Raw genomic sequence first — 17,136 nt, forward strand, 5'->3', positions numbered from 1 at the left:
AATAGGGGTAAGCAGTTAAAAGAGTGGAAAATGAAGTTCATTTCGACTAAAACACATAATTTTTGAAAATTCGAACAGTTTAACTAGAAAAACAACGATTCCAACCTAGCATCATGTAATTAAGAGCAAACCCTTTTGTAACATTGAATTTTGGAAGCAATTTCAACTATCTTAATTAATTTATAATTGTTGAATAACATTGAATTTCGAATTGCACTCGAATGAATAAGAACTTCTCTATGGTTGAAACTGAGCTCGTACAAAAACTTTGCAAGGCATTCAATTTTTTCCTTTTCTTTTTATCCCATAAAGACTACTGAAATATGATCGACCTCTTGGAATATAAGTACTCCTATTCCGACTAAATTGAGTCACTTCCTTTTTACACTCATTTTGCAAAAATCATAATAAATAGTTAAAATGGATATATAATAAAGTAAAAGCGAGAATAATGTAGATAAGACTCTTCTTTACATTATTCTCGCTTTTACTTTACTATAAATCTACTTTAACTATTTATTACAATTTTTTCAAAATAAGTGCAAAAACGAAGTGACTCAACTTAGTTGGAACGGAGGGAGTAGTATGTTTCGTATCCACATTTAGGGCATCCGCAGTGGTGCGGATGTCCCGGCGGACATCCCAAAAACACCTCCTGTCACGTCATACGGACTTCCCACTGCGGATGCCACGTCATACGGACATCTCACTGCACAGTGGCGAACTTCCCGATGGACTTACCACACTAATAAAAATTCACAAATTAAACAATTTACGGAATTAAAAATTCAAAACGAATACGGAATAAAATTTTCATTAATTAAAAAAAAAGAAAAGTACATTACACCAAAAGAAAAAAAATACATTTCAACAATTAAAAACTCTATCAACGACGACCCATCCGCTGCCATACTTCTTCAATTATATCGTTCTGGAGTCGAACATGAGCTTCTTTTTGGCGCATGTCGGCAAATGCACTGACTCGATCGACATCGTCATGGGGTATCCCCATGCGTACATTGCTTGTGGCCACGCCGTGGCTTGGACCAGCAGCATCAGCATCATCACTGGCCCAATCAGTCAGCGCTGGACCTTCATCTTCGACAATCATGTTATGCATGATAATACATGCGTACATGATGTCGGCGATGCTGTCAACATACCCCAGCCGTGATGGACCCTTCACTGCTGCTCATCGAGACTGGAGCACACCAAATGCTCGTTCTACATCCTTGCGCGCTGCCTCCTAACTTTGCTCAAAGTATATCTTCTTTTTATCCGTTGGGCATCTGATTGTCTTCACAAAGACGGGCCACATCAGGTATATCTCATCCGCCAAATAATAGCTCGTACTGTGCTGGTTGCCGTTGGCGACAAAATTGACGGCCGGACCGACGCCCATGCACTGGTCGTTGAAAAGGGGCGACGATTGGAGGATGTTGATGTCGTTGTTAGACCCAGTTACTCCAAAATAAGCATGTCAAATCCATAGTCGGTAGTCAACTACCGCTTCAAGGATCATCGTGGGATTCTTGGCCTTGAAACCAGTAGTGTATATCCCTTTCCAGGCAGCGGAGCAGTTCTTCCATTCCCAGTGCATACAATCTATGCTGTCTAGCATTCCCGGAAACCCGTGCTGATTCCCGTGCATATCCAGCAGAGCCTGACAATCTTCGGGGGTAGGCTTCCGAAGATACCTATCCCCGAATATCTCTCTAACGCCCTGACAAAAATACTTCAGGCACTCGCGGGTAGTCGTCTCACCGATGTGGAGGTACTCGTCGAACATGTCGGTCGCGCCTCTGTATGCCAACTGCCTGATTGCGGCAGTGCACTTCTGAATCGGCGTGTGGACGGGGTTACCAGTCGCATCCTCCCGCACCCTGAAATACCCGTATCGACGCTCTAAAGCACCCACGATACGCAGAAAGAGCAGACGATGCATCCTAAAACGTCGCCAGAACATGTTCTCCCCATATCGTGGCTCCGGAGCGAAGTAATCCTCGTACAACCGACGGTGTGCAGTGAGGTGGTCCCGGGGTACTATAGATCGACGATGGATGGGTCGATGTACCGCCGGCTCCAAGACCGCTTGTTCCTCCCTATCCGCTGCCTCCCGCACACGTGCATGAATCAACCGCATCATGTGTTCATAATGCCCACCACTACCACTACCAGCCATTACGGACATATAAAAGAAATTTAGAGAGAGAAAAACTTGTTAAAACAAGTGGTGCGAATGAAATGAAGTTCAACGAGGCGTATATATAGACTTTTAAACAAAAAAATTAAAAAATCGGGACGTCCGTTGTGTCTCCGCAATGGCGGACGTCGCTACGGACGTCCGCGGAACGCCGCGAAACTCCGGTGTCCGCAACGGACGTCCGTATCCGACCCGACCTTGCACAATGGCGGATGTCCCGCGCTCCGGCACGCCGATCGGACGTCCGCCGGGACGGGCGCCATTGCTGATGCTCTTATATCAATCATACTTATTTATTAGGCGGTTACACCTTTCACTCTCCACACGATGAGATTCCAAAGCATTCAAGATCATGTAATTTAGGACCATAATTTACTTCAAGAAGGTATACAAATATAGCTTCAGTCATTTACAATTATAAAAGATAATTAGAACCAAAAATTCCATACAACAATGTGCTTAAGATTTGGCAGGAAAAAAAAGTGACAGGAACCATAAAAAGAATAATGCTGTAGTATATAGTACGCACATACATGAGTGGTTTGCCCCACAAATTTACTCTCAACAGGAAGAGCCGTCTGAAAGTCGCGCATAGATTATAGAAAAGATGCGGCAATAAATGAATGATGAGCTTCACCTGCAAAATCCCACAACCAGATAAACCTAAGAAACCCGAAGCAATTTGAGATCAACAATGTTGAGCCTATATGGAAATTTTCAATACATAGCATGCCATCAACGCAGTACAGAGATAGTTTGTTGCTCTTGAAAACTAGCATAAAATTACCATTGCAGTAGTCCATGATTTCTCACCGATTCTTAAATGGAATTCATGCTATTAAGTTCTACACATAATTAATTGTTCTTACTTCTTTCTAACACGAGTAGAGATCCAAAATAAGAAATTAGTTAACCACAAATACTAGCATAGGAAGCAGATAAATCACCAATAATACAAAATGACAGTAAAAAACATAAACAAAACTTACTTTCTCAAATAGCGATAAGTCCTGTTTTAGTCCTCATCACTCTCATACACCATTTTCATCCGGCGATGAGTAGTAGTTTTCCTAGGAGGAGAATCCTCATCAGAATCAATACCCTTCCTTTTGAGGCTGCCTCCGGAGTCCCTAACCTTCTGCTTTGGCTCCTGTAGAAAAACAGCAGCACATAAACGAAACGAAGTCAGCATTCACAGAGCACAGTATTTTATTCATCAAGGTATTAAAATAAAACAGTTAACTCTACATAAAAAATTCTTGATTTTAGTAAAATTCGGGAACTTCAACAGAATTGAAGTGCTTGCCAATTTAACACTTCCACAACCTAGAAATTACTAAGCCATTTAGAATGGTTAAAAAATACTCCCTCCGTTCCGCAAAGCATGGCTTGTTTCTTTTTGGAAAAGATATATAGGAGAGTTCAATTGTGGTGTAAAGGTGTGTGAGTAATAAAGGTGTCCCAAAAAGAAAACAGGTTAAGATATTTGGGATGGCACAGAAAGGAAAACAGGCCATGCTCAATTGGATGAAGGGAGTATATATTTGGAGAAAAAAGAGTTGGCTGTTGCAGTATTTTATTCAATTGCTTCCACTAACTGAAACCAACCAGAAATGATCTTAGAAACACTATCACCTACCTCAGCTTCTTCTTCTGATTCGTCATAGGCTTCTTCTTGCTCTCTTTGTTGTAGCTCTTCATCTTCCTCCCCATAGTCTTGCTCTGCTTCCTCATGCCTTCTATGTGGTGGTGAACCTTCATCTTCCTCCCCCTCGGTTTCATACTCTGATTCCTCTTTCTCACTGTCAGAGAAGTCCACTGGCCGTCGAGATGATTTGGCAGCTTGGAATGTTGACTTACGAGGCATATCCTTTGGCCCCTGAAAGTAACCCCAGTAGAAGATATTCGGTAGAGTATAAATAAGATTTTCAATAAAAAGACTCAACAACATATGGATAGATGTTTCATTTTTTTTATCATATTGGTAGTGATCACATGCCTTCTTTGCATTAATTATGCGCTTCTCAGCTCGAGCTTCCATTTCAAGGTCATCATCAAAGCGACGCCGACCAGAAGAACGGCGTGGTTCATAATACTCTTCATCCTCCTAATTAGGCAACCATAATAACAAAAGATTACTTAAGAATAGATAAAATATTACTTTGGTAGCATTATGGAAGAAAAGGAAACCCATGTGTGTGTTTGTGTTGTGAGTGTCTCGTTTGTGTATCCAACCTCTTCAAGTGCGCCCTCTAAGAAACCAGCAGAAAGTTGGCGCTCCCGGCGGATGGGCTGTGTATACTTACGATTGACCTTCTCCTTCTTCCGGCTAAGAAGTTCATTAGCTTTAATTGATTGATGAACAGCCTGAGAAGCCACATAGGAAATGGAACTGAAATTAGTTAACTTGATGATCTACCAGATGTATCGCATAACTAATTGACCTACTTTCTCTTTTTGCTCCTTCTCCCTCTCAGGGTCAATGTCAGTGATGCAGTTCTTTACTTTGAACACCTTTTTGTGTCGCGAATCAACAAGAGCAGTTAACAGCCTATGAGAATTTGAAGCTAGGGATGACGGCATAAACCTCATTTTATTCATAATTCGCCCTTGGGATTGGAAAATGCTCTGAGAAAAAAAAATTAAGAATGTTAACTACTGAACCATCAAAGACTTTCACTATAGACAGCATGTCAGCATATAAAGATTTATCTGGGAAAAGAAATTTCAGATCCCAAATCCAGACTTATAGCACCTGGCCGTTTGCAGTTCCAACGCAGAAAGTCTTTAGCATTGGTAAACTGCTGTAAATATGTATTAATGGGTTTTACGCCACATTATAATAAAAACAAAAAAACTTACTCTTCCATGTCTCATAAAAAGGTGAGCCTGTTCATGCTGTGCATCTTGCTTAGATATATCAAGCACTTCGTTTCCAATGAGTAGCTGCATGCTACCATCTGACCACTCCACGAAGCGAGCATTGCTTTCAATCTAAACAAAGTAGTGTCAGATACTATAGCACATGTAGGTGGCGTTCGGTTGCCATGACTAATATCATGAGACTATCCATCTAGGATTAAGTTGTGGGATTATTTTAGTTGGGGGGAGGCTATGACTAAATATCATGAGACTATCCATCTAGGATTAAGTTGAAGGGTTCAATCTTATGAACCAAACATGATACATATTTAATCATTAGATTTAATCTTGCCAACCGAACACCCCCGTAGAATACAAAGCGAGCAATCCAGTAGTGGCAATTACAGCAAATACACATGATGAAAAATTCCATAGTACATGTAGAAGGACTAGTTGTCCACAGAAGTAAAATACAGATTTATGTTAAATGATACTCCAGTCCTTAGAGGCTTCCATCATAGACGATTCAAGAAAAAGTAAGCTGCTAAAACCATAAACACTAGAGTAAATGAGTTTCTAGAAACTTCATGTAAAATGAAAGACCATGTGATTTGACTGAGCGGAAACTCCATTAACTAATTCACTTACAGTTGTTCTGCCATCAGGCTGCTTGACCTTTCTCCAGCGAATGACATTGTTCTCCAATCTTATCCTCTTTTTTGACCCAGATTCCTCAGTTTCATAATGATCCTCTTCCACATATGTATGTGGATCAAATGGCGTAGGATCTATGCCCATTATATTAGATACTTTGATCATATTCATCTGCAACAGAAGTAATCCCAAAAGATATACTATGAATGAGTAGCATGTAAAAGAAAGAGAAACATGCACAGGAACCCTAACCTTAGGTATAAGCATATACAAAAGTGTTGATATTTATTAATCAGATTGAAAGTTTTTACATTAGACAACCAGATACATAAATGAAATAGCACCTTCAGCGATACTTGAATGTAGTACAAATAATTTAAGAAATCAAATCCTCGAATCTCAAGAAATCATCAAATCACTGGAAAGAAGAGAAAACAGATGATACACTAACCGTACATATAGCATTACCACTCAGTTATCATCTTCTCCATGACCAAATGTGTCTCAGATTCAAAAAAATCACCCACCATTATATCATTTTGTTTCAAGTTGAAGTTCTTAGAGATATCAAAAAATTAGTGAAATTATGTTTAAGCTAAACTATACTCTCTATGCATTCATACAACAACCAAATTAACTTTTTAACAAATCGCAAAGTCACAGTCTGTAGTAGCACATGCTGCAAGATTTTTTAGATCTGCTAACAGACAAATTAACTGTAGAGTGTAGACCAATACATATTTAAGATTACGCAGCCTGGATGAACTTATTCAAGGATGAACCAAATGAAGTTTTACTTGAACATTAATTTTAATCATGAATTCTGAAAAACTGAAGGTAAACCTTGTCAGATTCAGATGGAGGAGGGCGCAGAGGAATTTCCAGCTCAAGTGGGGGACCAACTGGTTTCTCTTTAGCTCTAGCATCAATATGCTCTTCTTCAGAGTAATAGGGTGCATCTTCATCAGGTATCATGTCATCTGGCCTCAAATCTTTCTCATAATTCCCCATTTCTTCAATCGGGGATCTCTGTGTTAGGAATATATCTTAATATATTAGATTACGCAAAGAGTGGAAAAAATAAAACAGTGCTGTTATAATCCACATCAACTAACAATTTCATCTTCTTCGATCTGATCCTGAACTTTGTGTTCTGCTTGTTCTTCATCATCAGAGTCTCCAAAAACATCACGGATCTCTGGGGCTGACTGCAAAAACTGATCCTCGCCTTTCTCATCACCAGATACACTGCAGATCACATAATCCAGACCACTGAACATTTTGGACTAATGTATTAAAGACAAATAAATTATAAATGAGCATGTCATTGGATGTAATAGTTTAAGAGAAAATCAGGCATTGGTAATTATTGATTCCCTTTATCATCTCTTACAGTATCCTTTTCCATCTTCTCAACCTTCCAATCCATAATATCCATTGAACTATCTTGCAATCGGCATCTTACCATTACACTAAAAAAAGTTGCATATGACACTAAACTTCAGTCGAAGCGTTCCCTTTCTAAGGTTGAGATCGAATCTTACAGTCATCTTATATTCAGTTACAGGCAAACATAAAGTTAGAGAAAAGTGGGGAACCTAAAATTTAGAAAATATGACAGAAAAAGTGAAGCACACATGTCGAAAAGATTGTTAGCTAGAGCTGTGACTTCAGAGTAAAGTTTTTCCTGCTCTTTCCTCAATCATATTAAAATCAGTCTCAGACCTCCTCCACTTAGGTTGCGATTATTAATTCTTCCCTCGGTATCAATTCATTCTTTCTCTCCAAAATATTGACATTTTTAAATACATTTTCCTCCTACTACAACCACTTTCAACATTTGTCTTAAATGAATCAATATTTATACACAGATTGAAAAAATAAATCCCCAAATGCATCAACACAATCAGAAAAGTTAAAAACACCTTGTCAGGATCATGGCAGTCAGAGACTGCATAGCACAAGCAGAAGATGATGCAATGAAAATAGTTACAAATAATTTGCAACTATATACATCGAGTGCAGGAGTTAGCTAGTAACAATGATATAGCTGAAGAGAAACAGAATATCCCTCAGAGAGACAGCAAAGTAGATAAAAAGAAAGAGGCGAAAAAAATGACCTGTGACTCCTCGCCTGATTCACTTCGTCATCCTCATTAGCAACATAATGGTTTTCTCCAGATCGTTCTGACCCACTTTCAACTGCATCATGTCTTCTACTAGTAACAACTCGTTGGTCATAATCCTCCTTATCATCACTCTCCGAATACCTTTCTTGACTTTGTTCCCTTTGGTTACCTATCTCCAATTCCTGAGAGCTTTTATCTCTCTCACCCTCACTCTCACCTTGTAAAGGATCAAGATCTTGAGGTTCACCCTCGCTCTCAATTTCTGCCTCTCCTTGACCTTCAACTTCACCTTCAGCATCCGGTCCTTCATCCCCTTCATCCTAAAAAGAAACAATCATAATTTTGATTAATTCAAAACAAGGAGTAGGTAGGATGCATGTGGTTTAACTTTCAATGTAAGATATTTTATGTGCTGGTTTATTGAGAAATTTGATTTCTAAACTTGTTGATTAATTCATGCATATCACAATTCACAGCTGACAAGCCGTGCTGAATGAAAACTCATAATATCCCATTTTTTCCTAACAAACAGTACATAAGTGATTGGTGTGCAATTCGTGAACTCATGTAGCATTTGTATCAGTAGAATACAAATTTCCAGACCCTAAACCAATTCTTTCAAACATGAAAATAACTTTTCTTAATTGTATTTACTAAAAATACTAGCAAAGAGCTGTAGACTTAGTTTCAATAAAAAATAAAACTGAACGAAGCATCAACAGAGTTACTCTCCTCACGCACATAAAAAAATTACAAGTCAGTGCACACCGATTAAACCACAAAACAGCTGAACAACATATACAAAAAAATGAATTCACCGAACAAAATTGGCCCAGAAAACAGTTTCTCTCACAACAAAAAAAGGGAAAAGCAAACTGGACGAAATTAGGATTTCGCCCCAGCTGAAATCACAATGCCATCAAAGTCACCAATTATCTGGACAACGAAAACAACACAGATAAAAAGCGCCAGTTAACCTAGTGGAATCGCACAAGCTTAGATTGAATTGAAAAGTAATTAAAAGAAATCATACAGAGGCATAATCAGGTTGGCGATTGGACTCGTGCTCGGATTCAACCTCCTCCTCCTCCTCTTCCTCTTCTTCCGATTGGTCGCCGAACAAATTCTGCATCATCTGATGCCGCTTCTCCTCTCCGACCATCGTTACTGTGTGTGAAATTAGCGCGTGACGGCGGCGAGAGAGAACGAAGAAAGTGCAATTTAACTATGGGTTGTGCGCGTGAATGGGGATGGATTCGAATGAAATAGCGGTATTCCAAACCTTTATTCGGTTTCGCCCCACGGAATCTTGTTTTCTCAATATGGCCCTTCATCTATTGGAAGTTCTCGATTCACGCACACAACTCATAGTTGATTACTTTTATCTTTGACAATCTCGCATTAGGGTTCTCTGTTATCTTTTTGGGAAGGACCGAGTATTGGGCCTCGGCCTGGGCATTGAACGCCGAAACCTCGATGGAACACGATCGTGGATTCTACGCTATAGTATCATGTTAAAAAACAAGTAATCTATACATACGTAATAGGGAATTTTGGAGAAAATAGCAGAATTGTCATTATGAATTATATAATACAGTTAAGGAAGTGGAAGTGGAAATATTTTGAAAAATAAATCGGATAACTTTCCAGACCCTAAACCAATTCTTTCAAACATGAAAATAACTTTTCTTAATTGTATTTACTAAAAATACTAGCAAAGAGCTGTAGACTTAGTTTCAATAAAAAATAAAACTGAACGAAGCATCAACAGAGTTACTCTCCTCACGCACATAAAAAAATTACAAGTCAGTGCACACCGATTAAACCACAAAACAGCTGAACAACATATACAAAAAAATGAATTCACCGAACAAAATTGGCCCAGAAAACAGTTTCTCTCACAACAAAAAAAGGGAAAAGCAAACTGGACGAAATTAGGATTTCGCCCCAGCTGAAATCACAATGCCATCAAAGTCACCAATTATCTGGACAACGAAAACAACACAGATAAAAAGCGCCAGTTAACCTAGTGGAATCGCACAAGCTTAGATTGAATTGAAAAGTAATTAAAAGAAATCATACAGAGGCATAATCAGGTTGGCGATTGGACTCGTGCTCGGATTCAACCTCCTCCTCCTCTTCCTCTTCTTCCGATTGGTCGCCGAACAAATTCTGCATCATCTGATGCCGCTTCTCCTCTCCGACCATCGTTACTGTGTGTGAAATTAGCGCGTGACGGCGGCGAGAGAGAACGAAGAAAGTGCAATTTAACTATGGGTTGTGCGCGTGAATGGGGATGGATTCGAATGAAATAGCGGTATTCCAAACCTTTATTCGGTTTCGCCCCACGGAATCTTGTTTTCTCAATATGGCCCTTCATCTATTGGAAGTTCTCGATTCACGCACACAACTCATAGTTGATTACTTTTATCTTTGACAATCTCGCATTAGGGTTCTCTGTTATCTTTTTGGGAAGGACCGAGTATTGGGCCTCGGCCTGGGCATTGAACGCCGAAACCTCGATGGAACACGATCGTGGATTCTACGCTATAGTATCATGTTCAAAAACAAGTAATCTATACATACGTAACAGGGAATTTTGGAGAAAATAGCAGAATTGTCATTATGAATTATATAATACAGTTAAGGAAGTGGAAGTGGAAATATTTTGAAAAATAAATCGGATATTCATTTCATGGACGAAGGTTGAATGTTATAAAAGGAAAAGTATGCACGGTATTTTCTAATTAATATTTTTCCGTGTCGAGTCTATGAATTTTTCATTCATTGTTCCTGCACAAAAACAAAAACAATGTAATTGGTACTTTATTTTGACAAGGAGTATCTATAACATATCAATCACACTATTTCTAGGTTTAATTATCTCACGGAGGTCGGTTTTGTTATGATTTCTACTCTGTACCATAGAAATAAACGCAAAAACCCTATTGAATTTCCAATACAGTTTCAGGTTCATTAATAACACTTCAGATGGAGGAATGTATGCCATTTTGAATCCATTTTTATACTTATTTCAAATGCAAACTAATATAGTACAAATCTGTAGTGAATCAGTGATACATTGGTGAAGTCGATTGTGTGCAGGAATAATTTCCATGTTCTTCTGGTTGATGTCTAAGTAAATGTTGTCTACACAAGATGCGGGATTTATAGGTGAGAGGCGCCGGATTTGGTTTATTTGGATATTTGATTATTTGGTTTATTTAGGTTGTACTACTACTTATTCAGGATGTTTAATTTTATCGCTGTATATTTTAGTAGATTTATAACGTGTGTTACGATTTGTATATGTGTACAATATCGGCCCATTTGCTATAAGTTTATTAATTATTTTTGTGTTAGCCCATTATGTATTTCTAAAATTAATTTTGTAGTGTTATATTGATGATAATAAGTTTAATAGTTCATTTTATTTTCTATCTAATTATGTATAGTTTGCATCATAGTAGTAAATTGAGTTGTTCTTTTCCCATTATCTAATCTAAGTCACAATATGATATGAAATTTTGTCCAATACTATTCTAACTTTAGTCATTTTTCTCGCATAATCTTTTTATTCAGATAACAAAATTTATTAATTATTGTTAATAATTTTGTGTTGCTTTTGCTGATTTCATAACTTACGAATTTTTATATACCTATATTTACTAATTCCAAATAATTTAATAAGAAAAAAAAATTATCGATGATATTCATATTCTTTAAGTGTAAAAAGAAATAAAATAAGACATATTAATTATAATTGAGTACTCATGATAATTATAGTGATAGATAATAAAAATTTATAATTATAATAAATTTTACTACATTTATATAGTATTTCGAACTTAACTAAATTTTATATTTATTTGCAAATATTTTTATTGCGTTTAATGTTTATGATTATACAATTTCTAGAAGTAGTTTTATTTAATATTTCAAATGTATTTACTTACACAGTCAGTCATTTTCTATCATGATATGCTTTGGTTATTTTATATTTGTATTCCTAAACTTCACAAATATTAATATTCGTAATAGTATAAAACTTTAATCTATTATTTTCAAATCAGATGACTTAGTATATCTTAGAATTATGCACAAATGGTGTTTGTGACATTTAAATCAAGAGTGAACAATAAAAAAGGTCCATGTAAAATTGGGTTCTAACATTTCCAGTCCTGGACAATTTTGTTAGCATCAAAAGTCCTTCCATCGTGATTATACCATATGTCCATGGACTAATGGTGCTAATAAAATTGTCCAGGGTCTGGAAACGTTAGAACCCAATTATCTAGGGACCTTTTTGTAGCTCACTCTTAAATTAATTATTTTTAATTAGAAATCACCTCGAAAATATAGAGTGGAAAAAAATAATAACAAAAAGTATAGTGTTTTTTTTTCTCTCCATTTCCATTGAGATATATGGCAAATTCTAATAAATGTGACAGTAAAGTATTATGTTGGCCATTCAATGTGACAGTAAAGTATCTAGTATTATGTTGACCTTCCTTAGAGCATCCGGAGCGGTGAGTGGACACCCGTCCGTCCGTCTGTGTCAGCGGCGCGACACCGCCTGCTCTCCGCTGCGCTCTTGCCTCTGGCGCGGCGCTGCTCGATGCATCGAGCACGTCCGTGCCAGCGAGCAGCTGACGTGGCGCGTTCTGATTGGCCAACGGCATTTCCGTTGGAAATTTATTTTTTTTAAAAAAATTCAAAAATAATACCAAAATTTTTTAAAAATATATTTTCAGATTCCCAAAAATATGGCCGTTTTTTTTTACCGTTTCTCTGGAATTTTTTGATTTTTTTATTCCCAAATCATCTATAAATACACACATTTATCATCCATTTTTCACATCAAGTCATCTTCCATTCATCTCTCATTCATATTTTTTCGTACAACTTATCTACATCTTCCTCTCTCACTCAAACCCTCTCAAATGGATTTCACCAATCTCATTGCGTAAGCGGAGCGCGAAGAACAAGAATACTATGAACAATATCGTGCCGCCTATGAAGCCTAAGTCACCGCACCGCGAATACCCCCGCCCCTCCTCCTCGACCAACTAGATCAACTCGCCGCTACATCCATCGTAACCGGGAGGGAGCCAACGAAAGGCTCGTTGCCGACTATTTTTCTGACCAGTCGCGGTTTTCGGAAGATTACTTTCGGCCCCGTTTTCGCATGTCAAAACACTTGTTTATGTGTATTGTCAACACATTATCTGCCCGTGTTGAATACTTTCAAACAAGTACAGACGCAACCGGTCGGCAAAGTCTCTCGGCATTGCAGAAGTGTACGTGTGCCATCCGACAACTTGCTAATGGGCAAACGACTGACCTCTTCGACGAGTATTTGCACGTCGGTGAGTCAACTGGAATCCTTTGCCTTAAAATTTTTTGCGACGGCGTTCGTTCAATCGCGATGTCTCCCCTACGCCGAGGTGTGCATACGACGGTGGGAGAGAGGATCGAAACAAGGAACACAATGCGCGATACCCGAGCCCACATTGAGCTACATGAAGACCTAATCAAACACATTTGAGCAAAATTTAGCCACTAGTAGTGGATTTTTTTAATTTTATGAATTTAATTATGTAATTTTTTTATTTTTAGGATTTTAATTATGTACTTTTTAATTTTTAGGATTTTAATTATGTAATTTTTATTTTTTTGTTAGTAATTTGTAATAGTATTCCGGATATTTTTAATGCATTTTAATTTTGTGGAAATGTTTTTATTTAAATTGAATAATAGAATGGTGGGACTCATGCCAGCAGCTTTACCTTCACCAGAAATTTCCATACCATTTTCATGCTCAGAAGGGCCAACCACTGCAGTCCTTTGTCCAAAATCTGCAGAGGCATCAGCATTCAGAAAAGACATATTTTCTTCATCAAAGATCACATCCTTGCTAATGATGATCTTCTGATTTCCCCTTTCTGTGCACCACAGTCTATACCCCTTTACTCCATGTTGATAGCCAACCATTACACATTTTAAAGCCCTGGGATTGAGCTTGCCTTGTTTGCAGTGAGCATAGGCTCTGTAGCAAAAAATCCTCAGTGTCCTGTAACTATTGTCTCTTCCATACCACATAGTATTTGGTGTAACTGTTGTCTTTTCCATACCACCTAGTATTTGGTATTTCATTGCCTATTGCAGATGAAGGTGAGTTGTTGATCAAAATGGCAGCCGTAGACACTGCTTCCCCACAGAAACTCTTAGGTAGGCCAGATGATAGCAGCATGCACCTAACCTTCTCTAAAAGGCTCCTATTCATTCTCTCAGCCACTCCATTTTGTTGTGGGTTGGCTGGGATCGTTCTGTGCCTACTTATGCCTCATTTCTATGCTCCATTCCTTGAATTTCTCAAAAGCCTGCGATTTTTCTTTCAATATGAAGACCCTCACTTTCCTAGAATAGTCATCAATGATGGATATGAAGTACTTTCCTCCACCTAAAGTCAGAGGTGTGGCAGGCCCCCATAAATCTGCATGAGCATAGTCCAGTATCTGTGTAGATGAATGTGTGCCTACTTCATATGGCAGCTTGTTGCTTTTTCCCAAAACACAATGTTCACATACATTTGGCCTTGGAGAATCATCAACATGGATAACCCTTTTCTGATCAGCTCCTTTAGACCAGCTTCACCAATGTGTCCAAGCCTCTTATGCCATCTGTCAGAACCAGTTTTCTCTGCTATGTTCAAAGATCCAACTATGGTCTCGACCTCTAGATAGTATAAGCTATTCTTTCTTCTAGCCTTCATCACATTAATACCATATTTTGAAACAATCATTTGCCCATTCTCAGAGATAATCTTGAAACCCTTTGATTCTAGAACTCCAACATATATAAGATTTCTTTTGATGCTTGGAATGTAACTTACTTGAGTGATGATCTTGACTGCACCAGTACAAGTCTTGAACCTGATGTCTCCTATTCCTTTGACTGCACAAACTTGATCATTGCCAAGCATCACTGATCCAGTTGCTTCAAGAAAATTCTCAAACCAATCTCTGCAAGAACTGATGTGGAAACTACATCCGGAGTCCATAATCCAAGCTTTCTCAATCTCCCTTCCTATGATGTTCATCACCTGAGTTGGTTCTCCTTCCAAAGCCAAATCAACCTGGTTTTGAGACATCTCATTTTGCTTCTTCTTCCAAGAAAAGCAGTCTTTCTTGAGATGCCCGAGTTTCTTGCAATAATGGCAGCTTTTTGTTTCTTTCCCTCCCCCATCATTCTGCTTTTGATGTTGAGGGCGCTTAAAAATCCCTGGCCCTTCCTTCTTCTTTCCTTGAAGCGTTTTACGTTCAGAGCCCGACTGCTGCTGCCTTCATTTGATGTAGAGGAGTTCCTCTCCAGCTCCTTTGAACGAATAGCATATTGAACCTCCTCATAGGTGATCCCAGATTCTGCATTTCGGCCAAATAGCATAGCATCTTTAAGATGTTGATAGGACTTAGGCAAGGCATTCAGGAGCAGAATGGCCTTATCCTCATTCTTCATTGGGCCATCAACATTCTCTAAATCATCCAGATTTTTGCTAAAGTCATCTATCTGCTCTGCAAAGGATCGATCGTCAAGAATCTTGTATGAGAATAGGCATTGCTACATGTACAAGCGGTTAGCGAGCGATTTGGTCATGTATAGGCTCTCGAGCTTCGTCCATACTTCATGTGCCGTAGTCTCCTTCGAAACCTCCCGTAACACCTTGTCAGTGAGGTTGAGAACTATGGCGCTATGAGCTTTCTTGGCGATCTCTGCCTTCTTCTTTACATTTTTCTCATCGAGATCTTCCTTTTCCTTCCCCTTCGGATCAATAGGTGCAATGGCTTCATCGAGCCCTTGCTGGATTAACAGAGCTTTCATTTTGATATGCCACAGACCAAAATCGTTCTTCCCCGAGAACTTCTCCGCTTCGAACCTTGTCGTCGCCATTGATAACTACTTCGATCTGAAGTTCCCACAGACGGCGCCACTTGTTATAAACGGCGACCGATTGAACACACACGAGCGTCGAAGACAAAGACACAAATCTTTACGTGGTTCGATCTTTCGATCTACGTCCACGGGCGAAGAAGAAGATGGCTTGAAGATTACAAAAATATGAATACAACTCTGCAGATCACCACACTCACTTCTAATCTCACTTTTCTCTCCAAAGCTAATCAAACAAGTGAAAATGAAATCAAGAATTGGTTTGCGTTGGTTAGCTCATGCTCTGCGTGTGCATGCGCCTCTGATCTCCTTTTATACATGGAGAATGCACGCTCCCTTCAACAGCTCGCGGCCCCAGCTGTAACAGCCTTCCCAACCGAAATAACCGTTGCAATCAAATCATGGCCGTTGATCTTGATGATAAGCGATGTGCGGCCCAGATGATGCGTGGTTATATTTCATCAAATAAGGTGGGATCCATTCTCCACTAACAATACTTTAATTACTTTTTCTCTCTATCTCTCACTTACTTTACCAATTTTGCATTAAAACCCGTGTCAAATCCAAGATGCATATTCTTTGGGGACAGAGGAAGTACTATGATAGTATCTTTTTTTAGTTTGACCATAGGTGTTTCGAATCTGCCTTTAGCGGAATCCGACCAATATTGCTCGACTGGATTTACGGATTAAGGCCAAAAAGTCTCCCAGTGGATGACGGGGTTTGAACCCATACCTCAAAGCCATCATAGCTTTGCACTGGTTTCAAAGCTCCTTGATAGTTACTCTTATTCTTATCATATGTCCAGTTTATAACACTTAACTTCAAGATTTCTGTTTATTGTCACTTGCATTGCAGGATTGAGGTTAAGGAGATAAATTTGGTTTGATTGGTAAAATTTGAATGATAAAACAACCAAACATGTGACTATCAAGTGATTGAATTGAATAAATGTGATTTGTGAAGAATTATTCGACCCAACTGGATGATAATTAATCAACTCAAATTTGGGTTTATTAATTACTTATTCCGTCTTAAAAGAATATGTACTATTTTTTTAGTTCGTCTATCAGAATATGCACTTTTCAATTTTAAAAACCCTTTTTCTCTCTAATGAAGTGAGACCCATTCCCCACTAACAATACTTTATTACTTTTTCTCTCTGCATCTCTCTCTTACTTTACTAATTTTGCATTACAACCCGTACTAAATCCAAAATGCATATTCTTTGAGGACGGCGAGACTATATCTCAGTCCATAATTCAGTTCCAGAAGCAAGGGCAATCGGTATAATGGTACTTTTAGTTATAATCGATCAATTTATCATACCGCAATCAA

At 38.4% G+C, this 17,136-nt stretch overlaps 1 protein-coding gene across 4 annotated transcripts; it reads right to left on the reverse strand.

The window, feature by feature from the left end:
* Window positions 1-2,553: 2,553 nt before the first annotated feature.
* LOC121748116 (protein LEO1 homolog) lies at window positions 2,554-10,404 on the reverse strand. Of its 4 annotated transcripts, XM_042142333.1 has the most exons (15): window positions 10,177-10,404; window positions 9,931-10,061; window positions 9,131-9,833; window positions 8,882-9,015; window positions 7,840-8,168; window positions 6,835-6,967; window positions 6,563-6,748; window positions 5,714-5,890; window positions 5,066-5,197; window positions 4,652-4,831; window positions 4,439-4,570; window positions 4,203-4,310; window positions 3,843-4,082; window positions 3,193-3,353; window positions 2,554-2,840 (listed from the first exon to the last, which is right to left on the reverse strand). In XM_042142333.1, the coding sequence occupies exons 3-14, from the start codon at window positions 9,180-9,182 to the stop codon at window positions 3,219-3,221; spliced, it is 1,938 nt and encodes a 645-aa protein (XP_041998267.1). In that variant the 5' UTR covers window positions 9,183-9,833; window positions 9,931-10,061; window positions 10,177-10,404; the 3' UTR covers window positions 2,554-2,840; window positions 3,193-3,218. The 4 variants fall into 4 exon arrangements, with proteins under 4 accessions (XP_041998267.1, XP_041998268.1, XP_041998269.1 ...); XM_042142334.1 differs by lacking the exons at window positions 8,882-9,015; window positions 9,131-9,833; XM_042142335.1 differs by having other exon boundaries at window positions 8,882-9,833; window positions 9,931-10,404.
* Between the last annotated feature and the right edge of the window lie 6,732 nt (window positions 10,405-17,136).

The sequence above is a fragment of the Salvia splendens genome, chromosome 9 (genome assembly GCF_004379255.2).
Source record: "Salvia splendens isolate huo1 chromosome 9, SspV2, whole genome shotgun sequence".
NCBI lineage: Eukaryota > Viridiplantae > Streptophyta > Magnoliopsida > Lamiales > Lamiaceae > Salvia > Salvia splendens.

Coding starts and splice junctions, on each gene's coding strand:
- LOC121748116 (XM_042142333.1), bottom strand. CDS start 9,182: ATGAAGGGCCATATTGAGAAAACAAGATTCCGTGGGGCGAAACCGAAT. Junction 6,968..7,839: donor AATCAGGCGAGGAGTCACAG/GTCATTTTTTTC, acceptor TGTGATCTGCAG/TGTATCTGGTGATGAGAAAG. Junction 6,749..6,834: donor AGATCGAAGAAGATGAAATT/GTTAGTTGATGT, acceptor TTCCTAACACAG/AGATCCCCGATTGAAGAAAT.